Genomic DNA, 21,519 nt, shown 5'->3' with positions numbered 1-21,519 from the left:
ACTCCAACGTAAATGAGGCACGTGTAATAATTAGAACAGACTGTGCTAATTTAGACATAAATGGTTCAATCCAGTTCGCGATATTAATGAAAATTACCCTGAGTCGAAACGTTGCTTGGCGAGTAACTGAGGAAGTTTTCCGAGTCGCTGCTGTTGTAGTGGAACAGCAGTGAAGGCTGCACAGCGGATAGTTAGGATATAAGAGCAGATGGGAGTTTAGCAATTTATATACGTACGCGGTTTTGTGAAAAGGAGACAATTATATTAGTATATCAAATGTAGCAACTCATAGCTTCGAGAAAGTATGAAGAAAAAAACGAACCTCGTAATATCAGAGACATATAGCAACAGTCTGAGAGTGACAGTAGTGCATCTGAGTTTGACGAAGACTGGGTGCAACATAGAACGTCAATTGTATTCAGAATGAATACCTGCAAAGCCAAAGTTCTACGAAGAATAAAATTTACAAGTGGAGTAATCAGTTCCTGTAGTATTTGATCAAGTCAAATTTTTAGAACCATTTTTGTAAATTAAGGTACGAAGCAACCTACGGAAATTATTATCTGGACCAAGTGAATGGGTTGTGTTGTAATCAATTCCCTCACGCGTCTCGAACTTACAATGAGCGAATTGAAAGCGTTCAGAACAAATCTGCCGAACATTTCAGCCAGAGTCTTGTCAGGGGTCGGAGGATAACTTTGCTGTAGCGACTCAACAAATTTAGGAGTTATGTAGCGCTTGATGAGGCTGCAGGTTTCTTCTTGTTCCAGAGGTAAGAAATTGGTAGCTTCCTTGCCATGCGCCATAAGGAGCAGAATCGTCATTTTGTCGAGTCGAGGACATGCGAATAGAGTGAAGCTCGTGAGAGCGTAGCTGTCGATGCATGGGGGCACTGGAGGAGCGTCTGACGCTGACGATAACTAAAAAATTTCATAAATAATCAGCAAGAATACGTAAAATTGTTTAATGGAATAAATATAATTCATTGCCAGTTTCTCATCTAACCAAATTTAGGTTATGTTGGAGACGTAGGACGTTAAAATGTCAAATATATATCAAGGTTGGCAAAAACAAAACAATAATCCCTCTCGTGTGGAACAATCAGTTCATGCAGTGTTCTTAACTCAATAATATTGCAGCAACTAAATTTAGCACCCACAGGAAAGTCTAGAAAAATTAGGAAAAAATTTTCAGTTCATGTAACCACGTAACATTGACTTACGTGGTCTCTGTGACCCAAGAGAACAAAGGGAGAATCAGGCTTCATGGAGCCTAGAGGCTTCAACTTAAAATCGGTCTTTTTCAGCTCTCCATCGATGCTGTACTCCAGCTGAGGTTCAAAGAAGAATAATTATGTACAAGCTTCTGAGAAGGTTGGAATAAAGTTCGGTTCAGCACAAAAAATACAATTGTTGGATACACTAACACAGTAATGACGATAGTGGGCAACAAGAATCGTAAGGAAACATTGAATTAGACATGACAGTAACTAACTGGACCTTTCTGCTAAATGACTAAGATTTTTTATTCAAGGACAACATTTGCTTACAAAATTAACCAAGACTACATAAAAAAGTAGCGTCTTGAGTAAGCACCATCGGTGAGATAGACAAAATTCTCAACATTCAAAGGAAGAATAATGACAAGCGGGAGTTACCACAACGCTGGCGGGTTTTTTCGTGTTGTGTCCAGGCCAGGAGAAGGTGACGAAGTGCCACGCACCGTCCAGCAGCTCACTCCAGTCAAGCATGCAATCCAGGATTGGGGCGCAAGGCTCGTCTGGACTAGAGTTCGAGACCAGCTCAATCGAGCAAAATCCTGTCAAGGAAATTAAAGCATTTGTTAAAAACCAGCGGATGTTAAAAGTACCAACTTTGAACGTTCAGTTAATGCGGGATTATTCTTCATTGTTGCGGTATATTTACGAAAAATTTTTTACGAGCTTAGTTTTGGAAGGCTACCTAAAAATAATGCGAAACTCAAATGCTTCTTCATACAACCGAGAAAGGATTTACCCGTCATGGCATTAATGAAGGCAGAGACGGTAAACTTCTTCACCCCAAAACTGAAAAGATGAATATTCACAGCCTTCTCTTCATCAGTATCTGCAGGAAGACAAATTTCTGTTCAAAGAGCCGCCATAACCATCTTTAATTTGCCACGCACTTTGTTAGTATGTACAAGATGTACAAGAGCAAGAGGTATCATATAATCAAAGGTTAGGATGTTGTTCGTGTTTCACAACTTCGACGCAAGTTTGAAACGAATTACTAGGTCATTAGAACAGATGCTTCAACTTGCTTACATGTCATACGGTCAAGATCCAGAACTCCATCGGGCCTGCAACAACAAGGAACTTCATTAACAAATTATTATTTCAGATTCTTTCATTTTCATGTACATCTAAACTTGTCTGGCTAGCTACAGTAGCAAAGCATCAAGGTTTTGAAGCTTTGTAACTCCACGTACGGACAGAAACTCAACTCTTTTACCTAATATACGTACATTACTTGCTGGAGTGCAAGATAGCAGTTAATATTATTAAGCAGGTTAATACACATTACCTACAAGATAAAGTTCGAGTAGTACCGTCATTTGTTAGCACCGTACCTTTTGGCAGGGTTCAATTTGATCCAGAAGATGGCAGTGGTGCTATCTTTAAGGGGAAGCCAGTCTGTGCAGTTGCTGCTCATCACGCACGCTATGCGACTTCTCACCAGGCCAGAATAAACGCATCCTGTCGCAACAATGATTATCAAGCACAGAAATGTATCAAATTCTAATAAGTGAAACTAAAGTTAAGCAATCTAACGTTACCTCATAATTCAAACATCTACAGCTATTGGGCATTACAAGACTCGTCAGAAAATCTACTGGTTATTTGTCATAGCCTAGACAATAATTCTCCATACCTCGCAACATTCAATTTATCATCATCGTACCTAGGTCCTATGACAATTCGGAAATGCCATATTCATCATCACTTTACTTCGATGTATCAAAAACGCTAAAAGGTTACACGAAAATAACTTTGTAATCAAGACAATTGCCATGTAGTTGATCGAAGTAGTTAAAATTCAAACATTTCAACCATCAAAAAGAAATTCATTAGACCAATTTCATTAGAATTTCAGTTCACTTATAATATCTACATTTCCTCCTCTGATATTTTCTCAACTAATTCTGGCTGAATAACCACGAGAAGGCGGGCTACTTACACAATCTCCACAAGAAAGCGGTTGTTGGCACGATAAATAGAATCTAACCTGATAATGCAAGATTCACTTTGATTATATTTAGGTCTAGGTTGTTGTCTCACCAGTATCTACGGAGTTGATGCGCAATTCCAACAGACTCTTCTCAACTTCATCGAGAGAAATTGCTTTGGAAAGCAGACCGTGAGGTGGTATTTGGTTAGCTGCCGGCGACTGTTCAACAGGCTTAGAGTTGCCGAGCATATCGAAAATGTTCCAGCCATGCAGCGGGCATTGCGGCTCCGACCGTGTATCATTCACAACACTAAAAATGAGCTCGTATTGCGGCACTTCCAAGGTCGTTTCGAGGAGCTTACTCAAAGCAACTAGTAGTTCATCCTGAAAAAAAGAGGGATTTTTTATTCTTAGACGGCGGTTGAGGATGTCACTGGGAGAAATAATTCTCAGGGAATAGCACTGTGTCGTATCCCCACAGTAGAGATGCGGGCATCGTTCAACGCACAGAATTAGGGAATGCGTACCAGCGATACGCAGTGAGATTGTATCAACACGTCAAAAATTAAAACTAGTCTAGCTGTAATATCTTGTCCTCTGTTTTCAATCCTTACAAACTAGGGACATCAACAATCGGGTTCATTCAGAGACATCTGCCTCTACACGAAATGTGGGTTATCCAGTATGACAGTATACCGTCATAACGGCAGTATGACAAGGTATACGCAACAGTTTATTCGTAGTGATAAGGTGGCATAATGCAGTACTCACGACAGGAGGATTGCGACCCATGAAGAGGCTAAGGAACTGCTTCAGCTCGCCGGCGGTGACGCGTGTCTGGGCCAGCCGCGTCCACAGCCGCAACGCATACGTCGCCGCTCCTACGCGCGAATTCGGATTAAAAATGGTTAAAAATAATCCTAATTACCAAGAACACTGTACAAATTCAAATTATTCTGCTCCATGGTTTGCTAAGATATAAATCCCTTGCGTTTTACAAATAATTAAACCAAGTCCTCAATGAATGAATACTCACCGATAAGAAAGTTGGGATGCCTAAACGGCGTAAGACTTTGGATCAAAACGATAGGATAATAAAACCTGGATAAATCTGAGATATATTTATTACCAGGGCGGCAGCCCGAGATGTTGAATAGGAAGCTGCAACATAGCGTACGACGGCGGTGGCGCAGCAGTCACCACCTGAAGACTGCCGGTGGAACCCGATATCAAGTGAGCCATATCAGGACTGGAAGACGCCTTGGTAGTTGCAGTGGAAGTCTCTTCGTTACTGACGCTAGGAATGATTGTAGATGCTATCGAGTTGTTGCCAGGAACCAATGAAATCGATGAAAAAGTGGTGTTCGCGTTTCCAAATCCATTGTGAGCGCCCGGAAGACTAAGCTGAGAGTAAGTTGTGCTGGCAAGGTTTGCTGCTGAAGAAGCTTTAGGAGTTACACCAGCGCCAGATGTGCTGGAGGGACCAAGTGTTGATGGGCCCAAGTTCTCTGTACCGGCATTCCCAGGAACGTGAGATGACGCAGCCTGTGAGGCTATAATTGAGGCTGACGCTTGCTGAAGAGCTAACACTAATTTGTCATGAGGAATGATGTAACTTTCCTGTGCAACTACCGAGTTCGTATTGGCCGAGGAAGCAGACGAGTCCACTGAAGAGCTGGCTGCCAATGCACTAGTTTCGGAGATCAAGTTAAATAGGGAAACCCAGTACAACTGGGTAATGAAAGCCAAGAATATCATGGCTAATAAAATTACAGGAGCCGGCAGAGGTACAGCGTTCAATACGGAACCAACAAATGCAGTGAGCTGTCGTGCAGTTCCTTCTCTCTTCCTGCGGTTAGGTGGTACTGAGCCGGGAAAATCTACAATTCTTTTCGTTGATAAAATATTTGAAAACGAAGGCTTATTAGCATGACGCGAAACCCGTTTGCGTTCAAATATCTTAGAATTTGGCGGTCTCATACTGCTGGTTAACGTATCCATCATTTCCAATGAAATGAATTTACTGTTAGACATTGCTTCCAGGTTTCTGATAGCACTACGGCTATCGTATTTCAAAGGTAGTGGCTGCGCGTCACCTACATTCTGCGATAACAGAAGCCGCGCGACAAGAGCGTCTTCGGTGAGCATAGAATCGTGGTCCTGGAGTAAGACGGGCGGCGGGTGACGAAGGCTCGCGCGCAATTCCACAACGCGGAACATCGCTGCCTCAGAGGCTTGACCGGCAACCATGGCACCGGTGAGGAGGCCATCAATGATCGGAGCAATTGCAATACAGTTTCAAATACTATTATAGTTACTGCTTTATAGTTTTCGCCTCAAGAATTATTTCTGTAATGAGAAGGTTTACAATGATGGGTGATAGAGGAAAACTAGCGAAATCAACATCTTAGTGCTGTACAGAACTTCTTATACAGGTACTTGCTAAGCATGCACGCTAAACTTTGTAAAATTTATTACTTGGTACGCAACATGCATAGCCAGCATGCAGTATCCCTTACATTCTGACGAGGAACGTACACATCGCGTATGTAGGTGGTCAGGGGCGAAATAGAGAGGTGTATTTAATATTGTTTTTCACTACTAGCATCTTGGTAGGAGTTTATGTAGTAAACACAAAAATGAACTGCAAATCCAACCATTACCGTAACGTCTTCCTAAATTAATCGCAGATGACGGCTTTGAAAAGTTACGTATTTCTCAAATTCCAGGTATGAAAATGTCGAGAAATGGGATCTATATACAGTGTTAAAATTCTGGGCATGCAAGACAATGTTTTCAATCTAATTCAGACCGCAGCTGCAAATCACGTTAATAATTAAATCCCAGAAAATCATCTTTCATGTACTTCAGGCTACGCATGGCATTCCAATTTCTTGCTATGTACTACACGAGCTTGTCACTATGCATGCAGCACATCGAGTGCATTGCAAGAATGATCAATGCGGACAAATTCGTTGTCTCTGTGTAATCCAATTTTGAAAAATGGACGAGTCTACAGTCCAGTGTTTCTTACTACCTAGGAAAAGCACCGGCGCTGGCCGAAGTGCACCATTGCACGTATGGAGAGAAATGAGCCTTGTCTAAATCTACGGTAAATTCATCGGCAAATCGTTCTGATCTATCTTGTTTCTCAAATATAATCCAGGTTTAAATTCAAAATCTACGACAATATACAACTCCTTGCATCCCATTACCGGAGAAATGTAAAGTTGTATAAAAATAAAAAAAAACAAGCACGATCCCGAACGTCTGTACGCAGGCATTAAAAAACAGGACTCTACGAAGCTAACACAAGTAACCCTACAACAATGCAAAGCAGAGCTCCAAGTAAACCCTTCGTGTCGACGGCCAGGAGACAACTGACAGATGGTAAGGTTGCTCTAGTTAAGCCAGTTAATGGACAATAGGCTGCACCAGAGCCTAGTTCTACACCAGCGGATGCTGAAATATCCTCATTTATTGTATAGACCATGCACACCAGAGAGAATTACGCATTAATGCCTCCCTTGCAACAATGCAAGCCTACCATTCAGATTAAATTGATCAATCTTCCCAAAACTTTTAATCTTGGCCTGTAATTTTGTACATGTACAAGCCGTGTAAACTTCGGATCAAGAAACTTCGACAACGCAACCGTACGAGTAGTTTAAAAAAAAAGCCGATGGTCCGTCAATCAAAAACCTTAACAATGGGCAAGAGATGCTTCTGTTCAACAAGTGTTTATTCATTGCTCAACAATACAACACTATTGTTAGCTGGTCCGATTTCAAGCATTCCCATTAGTGATAAATCAGCTGTAAAAACGCGACTGGCTGCTTCATATTTTCGAGATTGCTTCCTGAAACCGCAGGCACTAAACACGGCCAATTAGACATAGCGTAAATGATAAATTTGTAGCAATGGCAATATGTGGCGTTAACATCATGTCGTATATCAGAGGAAAGATGTCATAACGGTGGGTAGGGCAAAGCTGTTGCTGGTCTTACCATGCAGCAAAATACAGGGCTATTACGTTATATCCGCCATAATGCAGGGAAGAGGTTTTGAGAACTACACAAGCCGGCACTGGTTCAGTGTGCGTATCGTAGCAGCTCTCTTCATAGACAGTTTCTAATTAAATCACGACACAACGCAAGTTATTCAATTTGTAACGTTAAACTCTCGCTTCCCAGTTTTCGAGTGAAATGGTGTATCTCAGTATCACAGCAGCGCCAGTGATCAATGGGTTCAAGTACTGTAGTTTAAAAAAAGACAGCTTATATGCTGATTAATATCTTCATCGAACATTTTTGAACAGCCTTCGATCAATTTTCTAAGCAAAAACTCTACGCAAAATCAGGCACAACTGTCAAAGCTCCCATAAAGTTATAAATATCTCGTCTTTTCTAATCAAACCTTTTCAAAACCAAACGATTCAAAACTATGCATTTAAATGCTACAGCAATGACTACTAAAAGGCAAGAACAAAGCGATACGCGACATGCTTAGACGAAGAACACCAATTAGAGCTCATGAACGCAAGCACGTTAGAGCTCATTAACGAGGTTAATGATGCAGGCATAACTGCTTCACGAACGCTTCCCAGAATTTCGTCTGTCAACCTGTAACGAGCATCGTTTAGTTACGGACTGATGCCGAGCTTGATGCGTGTTCTCTCAAAGCCGCTATTTACAAGAAAATTCTTAATCGCTCAATATTTGAGATGCAACAAGTCCACATCTGGTACGCAACAGAAGTAACGTCCAAAACGTGCCGGATTTTCTGCTACATTGTAATGAGTAGACTGCCAATTTATAGTGTTAGCTGCCTGAAGAAAAATCTACAGGAAGCCAGTAAAACTGGCAATTAATGTATTAGTCAAAAATTATTAAAATCCTTTATAATTAACTCGTTCTATGCTCCAACATTAAAATCAGTTCAGGTAGCGTCGAACACCGGCAATATAAATTTGCGCAAAGCAGCATTTTCAGCGGAGTTAACAACGGGTGACAGCCGAACAGAATTAGAGACTGCAATAGCTTGCAAAGCTTTTTACGTCATCAACGACTAGCATAATTACAGAGCGGCCGCGTAAAAACAAGATTCAAAATCGAAGGAGTAGCCGGTAGTCATTAGGCGGCATGAGCTAATGAACTGGAGTCTAGACAGTTCACGCTAAATGAATAGAGTAATAATATTTCTATTCTTACGCTCCACATTGTGACCGCTCCTGTTGTGCAAGATCGATATGGTCCTTCCAAAAGAGTTACACGAAAATTCCATAACACGAAACCGTGTTACAATCTTTTAGCTAAGCCAAATATCCTGTTTAATCATATCATAATTAAAAAGCGAAATAAAACTAGCGAAAATTTATGAAACCGCAGTTCCACGATCTTGTCTGAAGAAATTATCGTACATTCAATTTCAAACTACGGCGTCGCTTTCAATGACTCAGTGTAACCGAGTCATTGAAAAAAACCTAATTTATGTGAGCAACATCGTTATTTCAACATCTGCGGCGAATAATTATTCAATAAACAATCATTTCCATTCCACGCTATTCCTACCAGTTTTAGAAAGTTTACGCTAAATCTGGACCCAGTTAAGATCATGGTCAATATACGGTGACCAGAAAAACTGCTTATACGCCTTCAACTTAATCCAGTGAAAATATACACACTACAGGCTATAGCCATAGCAATGATTACGAACTTTGTGCTGCCAAAATTCAGATTCATCAAAAGACAGGGAGGCACGCTATAACAACAGCTACACACAAAATAAAATATGCAAAAAAATTTAAAGAGTACGCCTGATGATTCAATCACTGCGTGGTTTTGTTCTCAGTGAAAGTGACATTTTGGCATCCATACAAGATTAGGAGAGCGCCTACTTAATCGTGCACTTGGCTCAAACGTGAGTTGAAGAAAAAAAAGCACCATTCTCGTAAAAAAATGTCATTGTCTACGATTTGCCAATATTGGTGGTGATTGTGACGACTCGCGCAATAGTAGATACTTAAGAACATGATAATTACACTAGGTTCAGGTCAAGAAAAAAACCTTAAGGTTAGAAAATAAATTGGTTAGAATACCTAAAAATACACCTAAATTACTTGGTTAATAATACACCTATAGAAAATTGGTTAAAATATCTGCGTTAAAGATCCACTAGGGCTTTTTCACAGCAATACTCACCTTGATAAGAAACAGAGTCCTTCATGATGCGCGAGAAGCCATCGAGGGTGACGCCCAGGCAGTTCGCACTTATCATAGCTTGTTCCACAGCTCCATTTTCCTCGCAGAGAAATAGGATTTTCTCCAGCACTCTTTCGAGACCACGGCCGTGAGGCGCTGGGAAGGCACGCGTTTTTCCTTTGCTCTCGGCTTTTTTAGTCGATGGTTGGGGTTCTACTATAGGAGTCGCACTTTGGGACCACCAGGAACCTAGGGCTTTGGCTAGTATGCCATCGTCAACAGTATCAGGGAGGACTTGGACATCGGGAGTTGCCACTTCAGGCTCGGCCGAGTCCTGTCGAGCTAGAAATGCTTTGTGGTGCTCGATGAGGCAGTGAAGCACCAGCGGTACTAGCTCTGGGAATAGTTGCTTCCGTTGCGTCTGCGGACTGCCCAGGAATAATCTATTACATTTGAATGCAGCCACGTCACACGTTTACTGTATCAGGTACTCATTCAAGTAGGCAATTTAGTTACCGATAACTAATCCTACTCGGCGGCAAATGAAGGTTCAAAGTAATCCTTCAGAGTAAAAAGATCTGAAAGTTCACCTGAATATATCCTTCCCCAAGTAATCTCAAATTCAAACGATGGCTTAATCTGCCGATACGAGATACATATTTTTAGTCCAATTATTTGCGTGACACGAATGGTTCAAATTCCAGCATAGAATGAATTTTTCTACAGCAAAATGATGGAAGGGGTACAATCAACGATTGCAACTGTTCAACTAAGGATCAAGAGCGAGTCTTTAACTGCATACATTTTATGGTATAGAACGTGTGCCTCGACACTGGCAGAATTTTGCATCCTGGATGCACTCTTATAGCCACTCTAGTTTTACCCAGAAAACTAAAACATTTTGCTGCTTTACCACCCTTTAAACGATCTATCACATACGGAATACGATCCAAAGTCAACGCTCATTACTGACCACTTTTTAAGACACTTCTGAGCTTATCAATGAACTGGCATGTAGGTGCAAGCGCTTCACGCTGTAGCTCAACTTACCCTCTATCATCAATGAGGGACATTGACTTTAGCAGGATGGGCACGGGGTCGAAGATCTCTGCGGCTGAACAAGGCGATGTCGTGTGTGCTACAGAAGACACGTCCGTGACCAAGTTACCGCCCGTCACGGTGTTGTGGTCCGCAGTTCTACCGCACACGGTCTCTACCACGCCACCCTGGAGAGTGAAGCGAGTAGCATCTTCAATACTTGAAGTAACGCTGACTTCAAAGCAATTTGTCGCTGTCTCTACATTGGCAAACTAGGCCGTTTCAAGATTTAATTGCTCGCTCCCCTCTGTTCGCTTCCAGTAATTATAGTTTTTAGCTTCTCTATATTGATAGCTCTTAATTAAATCAATCCGTTAACCAAGGGTGCAAGCCCACGTAAGGATGGTGCCATTTAATTTAACGCGGCCATCGGAAAGTACAGCAGGAATAAGGCCAGTTGGGGAAAAATAGTGCCGAGATGTAATAAGCCCGGAGGGCGCATATCGACCAAGATGTGTCCCCAGAAAGACACGTTAAGACGTTAAGATCGAAAAAGGCTTATGGAGATCTTACATAGGTGAAAAAGAGAAGGGAAGTATGACTTGTACAATACTTTCACAAATTCATATTTTCTTCCAGATCTGGAATAGACAAAAACCTAAAAGCGAGGATGGGATCCATTTACAATCCAGAGGAATTGACGTGTAATATATATATATATGTAATCTAGTACCATCACTAGTACTGGATCACATACATTACAGAATACTATACTAGAATATAAGGAATGTAGTACCAATTACTAGTAACAGTATCGTAAATTACTAGTAACTAGTAATTAGACAAAGCACAAACGAAGGGTTTCATTTATAAATTGACTAGCCTTGACTTCCAGGATGGTGGAGTAGTTGACGTCAATAAGGGCGGTGAAGACAGGCGCGAGCAGCGCCGTGTGCAGCGCCATCAGCTCAGGTCTTATCAGACACTCCCGCAGCCGTGAAAGCATCAAATTTCTCTCCTCTGCAGGAGGAAAGATCACGAGTTAACGACAGAATCAGTTCCCATCCTGGTTAAGGATGAAAATTTTCTTGGTAAAATTCCACGAGTCGCAGCCAACCTGGTTTCAAGCTCACTCGATTGTTTGGGCCAGAAACTAGGGGTCAGGATCTCGTTGTTGGTCAAGCTAGACGTCAGTTGCCATAAAAATTGAACATGAATAATGTTGAAAACTTATGTATGCGAATATCAAGCCACTTAGTAAGAGTGAGAATTGAGGTTTCAGCAAAACGGTAAGCTACGAAAGTTTTGTACGAAAATATTTCGCAAGGGAAATTTCTTCTAATCTTTCCGCTAGTGTAAGTTCAGATCTATTTCAAATGTCGATATCCTACTGATCGCTCACATAATCGTCCCTAAGCAAGGACTAGTCTGAGTCTGCGCCGTAATCGTCGGAATTTCTTCACTTACTACTGCCTGACACGAGTAACCGGAGCCATATTGTCACAAGCCTACTGCGTAAAATACGTTCCAGTGATCGCAAATGGCTTTCAATGACGGTTGCCGCCACGTACAACAACTTCAAGATATTGTCTGATGCGTACAAACGTCCTCTGGTTGCTACAGCTAATAGTTTACGTAGGTATAATTCAAGTTCAAAGTTATGTTCGCGGAGAGTGACATACAGCGGTAGAATGTAAATGCGTTCTCTGAAAATCATCTTTGACGATCACGATCCTGCAGTAATATCGATTACCCTAACTTACAAAGGATATGGCGTAGCATACGGCACTCTAGGAAATACAATTTTATGATACCCACCACTGCGTGGACGCAGTCCTACGGCAACGGACAGCCACGACTTGATGAGCGCGCAGGTGTCGTGAAGCCGAAGATTGAGCAACAAGGACCGCACCCAATGGTCTGTAGGAGAGGGAGCAGTGAGGTATAGACACTGATTATGGAAGTATAATTATCGCTTTGTCTTCAGTAGTTTTCAAAAGCAGCACCTTTTACAGCCCTGCTGCAACACATTTACGTTTCAATTGCTTCATTAGAGAAGCATACCCAATTAAGTAATTAAGTTGAAACTTTATATCGAAGAGCTTCAACAAGTGCGTCACAATGATAAGCCCTATGTACAAGACGAGGAACTTAATACGTTAGAATCATTACCTCGGCGACATTACCATTAATCATTACCTCGGCCCACAATTGAAGTGAAAAATAAAACGTTGTGTCGGCCAGCTGACAAAATGCAAGACGCACAAGAAGAAACGCTTTAACAATCTTTCAATAACGTGAACATTTGGGCATATCAGTGAGCACAAAATACGCGTTCAATCCGGATAACATTGAAGTTACTTGCACCGCAACGTAAGTAGCTGAGCTTAAACCTGGTTAACGATGAAATTACTTGCACCGCAACGAAAGTAGCTGAGCTTAAACCTGGTTAACGATAAAATTACTTGCACCGCAACGATGAAGTAACAGATTTTAAACGGTTAACAATGCTGCAACTTGCACCGCAACAATGAAGTAACAGATCTTACTGGGATCAGCCAAGACGCGCAGCACGGCGATGACGAGTTTCAAGGGCACCAAGGAGCCGTTCTCGTCGAGCAACATTCGCTGCTCTATGTAGTTATTGAAGAGCGGCACACCGTTGAGCTCGTCCAGCACGGACCAGGTGATGAGCATTGAGTCGAGCGCATCGTGCAGAGCCGCTTCGTCCTTGTGTAGCAATCAAGGGATTAATAGCGAGAGCAGGGCAGGTCGAGTAAATATGGCCAAAAAGATTACTTATTGATAATCTGAAATATGCTTAGCCATGAAAAATGGTATGATAAATTACTGCCATAACAAGAATATCAGAAACCAAATTTTTTCTAAGAAAAAAAAGTCACCTGCGAACTTCAAATAAAAACTTGCTAAGTAAACAGAAACGGGCCGGATATCACGTTTGTATCCTACATTCGAGGAAGGCTAACACAATAAGTCAAAATCAAAGATTATCTCAAAATTTACCTTGACGTCACTGTTCACGCATTTAAAGAAGGTCTGCTGAGCTTCTACCATTTTATCCTCCACGTTGAAGAAACTAGCAGGATGACGCTCAGACGCGTCGCCGCTGACGGGCATTCTCAGATCTGGTAGCTCGAAGCAGAGGACTATACATCCGAAGGCGTAGCAGGCCCTCGCAAGAAGCAAACTTTTCGTCCGACTGCTGCCGATGAAGAAGTGACTCCATGCCTGCCACTGGCTGTCTGTTAATGCGAGCCTAGCGCTCTTGTCTGTTAAAAGACAAGAGCTCACAGCGGTGAATGACGCGGTGAGAGCGCTTACGTTCTCAGGGAGGTTCAAGCTGTTCTGAGTGCAGAAGCTGGTTTTCAAAGTTCGCTCGATGAAGTCCCGATAGACGTGCTCAAAAAGGAAACTCCTTATATTTTGTGGACAGAACCAAACTAGATATAACAAATGGTTATGCAAACTCATGTTCAAGGAGGACCCAACGGCCGTTTTGTAATTCATCAGGCCAGCCCATTTGAGATCAACGTACGATAAGGAGTCCACACTGGCCAATTTTCTTACTATTTGATTACTAGCCTGAAATTTAACTAGTTTGGCGTCATCCTCTGTCTTCAACTGCAACAGCACAAAGCCTTCCATGTCCTGTTCGATGTAAACAGATTTCCGAATTTCTATTAGGTTGCACTGAAAACAATTTTCTTTCTTCAACAAAGAAATACCGTTGAGACTCTGCATCACTGTCAGCTTTATGAGGTCCAACGTTCTCTCTATTATCACAGTCTTCTTCTCACCTATGTTGGTCAAGAGTTTATCAAGTATTGTGTTGCTTGTCATGCAGCAGCACAAACCTGCTTCTGACAGCTCTTCAAGACAAGTCAAGGCACTCGCTTCTGAGTCGAAGCACGAGTACAGGCTCAATAGCATGCATGCGAAAGCGCTTACTTTACATATTCTAGGATGATAAATGTCCACGAACAATGGTGAGAGTTCATCCCCAACGTGATGATGACTCTTCTCTGAAGAATCTTCGTTGCCATTAGTGTCAATTGTCGCACGTATTCTCTTCACGTTGGTAATTATAGACCGCAACAACGGAGCGAGGGTTCCAGTGACTTCCTCCGAAACGTGTAGGAAGACCGAATCCATTAGGACCGGCAGTTTGGCCTCAAAGAACCACATTATGTATTGGCTCTGGTTGTTCGTTGACGAGAAATGGTTTAGCACAGAGAACGTACAGACGGCCAGCTTTTCGGTCAAGCCAATGTACGGTACTGTTTCAGATGCCGTCACTTCTGAATACATAGGCAGCAAGCACAACTTCCGTAAGAGATGTTCCATTTTGCGGAAGAATAGTTTACCAAAGTCACCTTGACGAAGTTCGTTTAGGTGAACGCATACCGGAAGGAAAAAGTACTTAGCGAGGGAGCAATAGAATTTATCGCAACCCTTCTTACATTCTTCGTATTTCGAAGAGTCTTTGCTGGAGAGCCTTTCAACCAGATCGCCCAGCGTCTTCGATATGATCTTTAGACCCTGATTGTCCGCCGTTGAGCTCCTGCGTTCAAGAGCAGTCATAACTGCCGTTTCCGTCAACGAAATGATCATTTTCATACACAGAGACTCGAGGTAAAAATGAAGATTTTGCGAGAGGCCGGCATCTTTCAATTTTGATTCATCAAGTAGTTTAAAGGAAGATTCGTTCTTTGCATAGTCTTGGTACGCTGAGATTGAATTCATGTCTCTCAGGGCACTGCAAGAGTGACATTGGCCCACGGATAACTTTCTGTGTCCGTCAGCTGTCAGAATAGATACAATATCCTTCAATTCGAGAGAAAAACGAGGACTCAAACAACTGTCTTTGCGATTCATTGAGGGAATGTCCAAGTCGTTAGTGGCGGCGATGAAACTTTGAATCTCCAAGTAAATGGAGAGCATCACGCTACTCACTTCCACAGACAACACCTGCGAAAGAGGTAAAAAAATATGAATTCAGTACTAGAAGTTCATTACCATCAATATTTAATTTAGTTCAACACTATCAAACCGATTGCCATGACTACAGTGAGGAGTATAAAATCGACTAACGGTTATATATCTAACTGATTTTTTGTCAAGAATACGCAAGAGGCAGGGAGCAGCTAGACAAGATCAAAAAATCATGAAAGCTTCAATCAAGCGAATTTCCAATCCTGGTGAACACTGGCGTTGGTTAAGAGTCTAAGGAGATTGAAAAATCTGTTCTAGACGCTGATAAGCCAGTCGTCAAGTCGAGAGGTGTGAACAAGAAATGTGAGCGTTAGGTCTGTAGAAAGACTTGTTCCAAGAGGGAAACAAGTTTTGAACACAGGCCGTACTTTGGAAAGTAAAGTACCGTACATCTAACAGCAGATTTCTTCATATTCACGCCATCTTTAAGCATCTTCACGCCACAAACGTTAAAACGGGCCACATGACTCGACAACGCTAATCAACCACACTTATTGCATGACCGATTCGTGGCTTATGCCAAGTCTAAACAGGTGATCATAAGGAATCTGCAGGGAGTTTCATAACCTAGAACTTCAACACAACATGGTTAACTCACTTGGTTCTCGAGCTTGTCGAGTGCAACGATGATCTCAGCACCGTACTGCTTGATGTAGTCGGTGACTGTGTTCGGGTATGCGCCGTCGTACACGGGTAAGAAGGATTGCAGGTATGACACCAGATCTGATGCCTCCGAAGTAGTCTCCATCTCACAAACGAGAACTCCAACTTCAGGTAACTGGATTTTCTTCGATATCATCTTGCCATCGTAGGCAATAAGCTCGCCAACTTTATTTTTCTTTGCGTCTTCGAACGACTTTTCGATGGATTTCAAGGAATTTTCAACTTTTGCGTGATAGTTCGAAGCACAACTCATGACAATTCGAGAGGAATAATCATCCATGTAGTATTCCTGCAGGTCCTCGCCTAAGGCTGCGTTCAAATAATCTTGGAAATGAGACGCCATGTTCTTCAAGAAATGAGCCTCGATTGCAGACTTTGGTTGAGCGCCAGCAGCGGGTTCAGTCTTGTTGAAGTGAATGACGTGGAGGAACAAGTCCATCATCAGGTCACGGCTCAGGTCGGCGGCACTGAAAGACAAAAGTGAAGGATTCATTAAAAAAAATTATGAAATTATTTAGTACGGGAATGCTATAGAAACCTACACCATTATAGCTTTGTATAGAACTTTCCTCGTCGCTTTTTAGACCGGTTCTTCAATTCAGGAATAATAAGATAGCAATCGACATCAAAGTATTAAAGAAGTACCTGACTCCGCTTCAGGATGAGGGTCGACTACAGAAACTATCCTACTGAAAATAATAGCTTCAGAGCGCACCAAGTAACTGAAAACTAAAAGAACAGCTGAGTCAGAAGACTTTCTCATGCCAAGTGAATAACTCGGCGGACTAATGCCAGACAAAGGCAGACGAGCTAAACGCAGCTGCAAGCTATCATGATAAATATTTAAATCGCGTAGGTATGCATCAGAATTTTCTTTTACCTCTTTCGTCGCTATTTCAATACGTTTTTACTTGCAGTTCAATGTAGTTCAGATACGGTCTACCTCAGGGTTCCACAGTACTTGCGCGTGCCCAAGGCTGTAAAAAGCCATGATCGACCAAACTTCATCTGTCAATAGAGATGGCAAAAATTTTCTGGATGATTTCCAAGTAACAAGAAAATGATAATTTATTTCTACTCTAATTGAAGTTAACGATAAGAATCCGAAACCGATTAAAAGTACGGAGCTCGAAAGCAAGGCGATGTATTCCTTTCCAATTTCACACAGCCAAGCATCAACTTGTTTAGTTGAGGCATTTAAGGCACTAAGATTATAGTGGCGACGTGGGGGTCTGAGTACCAGCCAGCTGCAAAAATTCTTTGGCAACAGAATTCGTGACAATTAAGAAGTAGCCTATATCTGCTAAGTCCACACGACTTCACTTAAGCACCTGTTGTAGGAGCAGATCTGACAACAATTCAACAAGTTTCAAGGTTTAAAGTTGTTGGCATCCGTACACCTTAAAAGAGGATGGTTGTGTAATATCTGTTACCTCACAACTTGCCGTTGGCAGCGATTCAGGCATGCTAGTCTCGCCCGCAATAGCGTCTGATGGTGCTACGACGTACTCTGTCTGCTGTCTAGCTTTCCGGAGACAAAGTTTGTCTATAAGCCTCCAACTGCCTAAAGACCGACTTCTCCTAGCCCCTCCAGACTCCCTCCCGAACGGCCCGTTGTTAGCAAGCTGCCTTAAGGCTTGGGGGTCGCTGTTGATTGCTCTGAGGTCGCACTAGTCTTTAAAAAGCAATGCCGGGCGGCCGGTCGGGCACGCATCCGTGGCTAGTTCTCCGTACAGAAAGTCCTAGGGGCGACCAAGCCACATGAGATGGCGTTGACACGGAAGAAGGTGCATGCTCCCGTGCCAGCTTTTTCCAAAACGGCCGTGTTTATGACCCTGTCTTCCCACGTGAAGTTGAGGAGGCGGTGGAGGCAAGGAAAGGTGGAAGCACTGTAGGCGGATCTTCCGTTCAGCGTACGTGGTTCAGATTTCACTGCCATACAGAAGGGTACTAAGGATGCACGTCTGGCACACTTCAATCTTAGCGTTATGCATTACTGTTGAGGTCCTCTTCGGTATGGGAAGAAAGCGCTGCAGCATCGACAAAAAGTAAAGTGCTGCAAGGCAGCGGAGGTTAGAAAATCGGAGACTTTCTTCCCAAAGATAGGCAATCATACCTGACCAACGTGTGTCATCTACTAAAAAAATCCACATGTACACTAAATAAATTACTGTACCCATTTCAAGATAAAATCCATTACTTGAACGAGTGCATGTCGTTAATTCCGATAATTTAGGCAAGACCGTATAATGTAAGCAAATGCGAACTTCAACTAGCCAAGTCCTGCTGTTACTACTCGTTATCAACAACTTGTTCAAAAACCCAATGCTCACTACTCTAGCCATTTATGCTGCATAACAAAACTTAATTAGGCCGCCAAGCGCCGTTGCGGAGCAATTTGGCTGCTGGTCGTGGCAGAACAAGCTGTAGGACATGCTTCAGTTTGTACCGTTTTCGTAGGACTGCCGAGTGTTGGTCAGCCCGTTGTGACTTTAGAGTGACGAGTGCGGACCAAGGTAGAATTTCCGGCTGCCACGAGCCCGACCGTTCGTAATTGCTAAATTTTAGAGTAAAACCTGAACAATCAACATTGTTCTGAGTATGTCGAGGAAGAATGGCGCAGCTCTTTCACGCCAAGTATGGCTTGTAGATGCTCTTTCATTATGCTGCCTTAAATTTGTCACCAGAACAGCAGAACTAATATTTATGCGGAAGGGTAAGAATCGACTTCTCGTCTAACTAGTCGGGAGAATAAGACCATGCGGCTATTTCTCATTGCCTGTAAAGTGTAAACTCTAAATTTTCAAATAAATTCCTTTGTGCCCACAAGTTTCCAACAATGAATGAAAAGACCTAAATTTGGGACCGACTACGTTACGAACAAAAATGTCCCCATAAAGATATATCAAATTCAAAGAAAATTTTTTCGTGCTTTCTCAAATAAGGATCTTGGCACTAATGCAGAAAGCATTTCTCACCATGCTTGTCCGAGAAGAGCAGCTAGCCGCCCCTGGGCAGGACGCGTGAGGCAGAGCAGCGACCGGACGTAGGTCTGGCAGGCGAGCGCATGTCGGGCCGCGTGCGACGAGTCTGGGTATGCCTGCACAGCGCAAGTTAAGGTGAACACCGAGAGAGAAGGACACGCTCTATGATAAAAGTAAACAAAAATATAAATCACTATGTATAATATCAGCAATATTGACATTTCAGCAAGGCAGTTGACAGATCTTGAATACGCTATCAATCCTAACGAATGGAGATGAGCATATATACACATTCATTGAATGTTAAGTCGAGCTAGTATTTGAAAGAACGAGTCAATATTGAAGCTTAAATCGATGCACAAGTATGGAGTGTAAAGAATCCAAGTTTAAAGATTATGGTAAATTCCAGTGCACGCCTGAGTCAGGATGTTCCAACTATCTCCTATGAATCAGCAAGGCAAGATTTACAAGCAGTATGGCTAAATTATTTTACAAGCATAAAAGGTAGATCTGAGTTCAATATCTAGCAATGTCCAATTGATATCGAGATTAACCATCATTGATACTGCACCTTTATCTTCCCTTTCCCCTTTACTCTAAAACTGTCATTGAAAATTTTTTACAAATAATCAGAACATATTCACAGATAAAATAACAAAACTTAAAAGAATCTATACAAGTTGGCGTTTACTGATTAGGAGCGGGAAGCATGCAAACTATTTCAAGCACATGAACCACGAGAAGGATTATGATGAATTGGTTTTCAAGCCTTCTAACATTCCTTGTTACGTTGACTACTATCGAGCCCAAATCAACTTCATTACCACTTGGCAAGGAGAGAATGGAACAAACTAAGCTCGTCTTCATGCAACCATCATCAAGAAAGACAGAAAACTTCTCACCAAGAAGGAAAGTCGGTCAGAGAGTAACTGTTCATATAATTCTTGCAGCTTCACGTGCGCTGGCTTCAGTTGTTGATACAGTTCCAGGCCACTGACAAACCGAGCCTGGAGGAGAAATTTAGACTTCAATTTACTGCATCTCGTATGACCTACGAATCCTAATCTACAGGTAATTTAGCCGAAGCTATATGCACGACTTTTTGAGGCTAACTTTTAAATGAAATTTATAACTGATCCACATCAGTACGGAGTAAGTAAGATTTCCAAGTACCAAGAGTGGGAACTGTGACCTCCACGTTGTCGCAATAATATTGGCGACTTAAATGCCTTGGGGAAACAAGTCAAGGCTTGTCTGTGCTAAAGTAAATAGTTTACCCGAGTGTTAATATGAAACTGTTTAAGTTCTTTCCACACGTTTATGAAATTAACATTTAGTTCAACAGAATTTAAATTTGAATGAGCTGTGGCAAATCAACTAGGCAGGTGCTTATTAGGTTTTTTGATACAGCCACATTCTCACCTCAGGCTGGTGGTCTGCAGCCTCCACTGCAGCCATCACAGCTGAATCACCACAGAAGAGATCAAACCTAGTGCATTTATAATCAATGGCAGAGATCTGTGAACAATAAGATTATTCATTCAATTGGGAAAGCATTTCAATGACAGCTATGCAAAATCAAAGATGTGCAACAATAATTCATCAAACTTACACTACATTACCTCTTAAATAGAGAAAAATTGATGAATTTCAAATTACTATGAGAGAGATACAACATAATTACATTTTGACCATTTCATTCCTCTTGCATGGCTTACAAAGTGCATCTACAGCTTGAAAATCTAAATCCAAAGCTGTTTATTGCCTCCAAGGCTTCAAATTCAAGTTGTGGCTGCAAAAATCCTGTCAAACTTTCAAATTAGATTTTTACTAAATTAGGGTGGAGAGTGCTGCACAGCTTCTCCTTGCTAAATATTAGAGAGTGCACATTTTCAAAATTAGTGAATAAATTGTGCACTGCCATTCAATGACATCTAGACATAGGCTAAAGTTACCTTTCTTTACCAAATTTGGCATAAAATTCTGCTAAGCTGCCAACTGCATTTTTAGTACCAGCCCCCTTGATCCAGCATCTACCTAGTATACTTATTATTTGAGGCATGATAAGGGCATTCAGGCTATTCCAGGAGCACAATGATTCCTTCTACACGAATGACCCTTTGGTCAACATATGGGCACAGTAAAGCCATTGAATTAACAATTCATTGAATTTAGAGACACGAGCAATAAGTATGAACATTGCCATCTTGCCCTTCCATGGTTATTTCTTACACTTGTGGATATTTGATTGTCAAGTGCAAAAAATGCAGGAACTGATGAACTAGTAATTCAGTCAAACTATTTGATCAGACTATAAAGTTTCTCACTAACTCTGCTGTATGTGTGAAATATCAATTGAAGGAATTCAATTGTGCATGTAATGGTACATTGCCAAATTTGGCCTAACCACTT

At 41.9% G+C, this 21,519-nt stretch overlaps 1 protein-coding gene across 2 annotated transcripts in view; it reads right to left on the bottom strand.

Annotated features, from left to right (window-relative positions):
* LOC108678159 overlaps window positions 1-20,626 on the bottom strand; it is a 37,341-nt gene extending 16,715 nt beyond the window's left edge. For both annotated transcript variants that reach the window (XM_047885068.1, XM_018166510.2), the window contains exons 1-19: window positions 20,530-20,626; window positions 20,010-20,114; window positions 19,102-19,223; window positions 16,059-16,590; window positions 13,472-15,436; window positions 12,997-13,177; window positions 12,266-12,367; window positions 11,331-11,467; window positions 10,460-10,635; window positions 9,410-9,837; window positions 3,981-4,090; window positions 3,320-3,593; window positions 2,611-2,737; window positions 2,306-2,340; window positions 2,016-2,105; window positions 1,658-1,818; window positions 1,223-1,330; window positions 621-920; window positions 98-176 (exon numbers count right to left, since the gene is read on the bottom strand). In XM_047885068.1, coding sequence (XP_047741024.1) covers window positions 98-176; window positions 621-920; window positions 1,223-1,330; window positions 1,658-1,818; window positions 2,016-2,105; window positions 2,306-2,340; window positions 2,611-2,737; window positions 3,320-3,593; window positions 3,981-4,090; window positions 9,410-9,837; window positions 10,460-10,635; window positions 11,331-11,467; window positions 12,266-12,367; window positions 12,997-13,177; window positions 13,472-15,436; window positions 16,059-16,590; window positions 19,102-19,223; window positions 20,010-20,114; window positions 20,530-20,565 — 5,068 coding nt within the window. In that variant the 5' untranslated portion in view covers window positions 20,566-20,626. The remainder of the gene's footprint in view (window positions 1-97; window positions 177-620; window positions 921-1,222; window positions 1,331-1,657; window positions 1,819-2,015; window positions 2,106-2,305; window positions 2,341-2,610; window positions 2,738-3,319; window positions 3,594-3,980; window positions 4,091-9,409; window positions 9,838-10,459; window positions 10,636-11,330; window positions 11,468-12,265; window positions 12,368-12,996; window positions 13,178-13,471; window positions 15,437-16,058; window positions 16,591-19,101; window positions 19,224-20,009; window positions 20,115-20,529) is intronic.
* Window positions 20,627-21,519: the final 893 nt, after the last annotated feature.

The sequence above is a fragment of the Hyalella azteca genome, unplaced genomic scaffold (assembly GCF_000764305.2).
Source record: "Hyalella azteca isolate HAZT.00-mixed unplaced genomic scaffold, Hazt_2.0.2 contig2099, whole genome shotgun sequence".
In the NCBI taxonomy this organism is placed as follows: Eukaryota; Metazoa; Arthropoda; class Malacostraca; order Amphipoda; family Hyalellidae; genus Hyalella; species Hyalella azteca.
The sequence above is the reverse complement of the archived record's forward strand: the minus strand, read 5'-3'. Positions and strand labels throughout refer to the sequence as shown.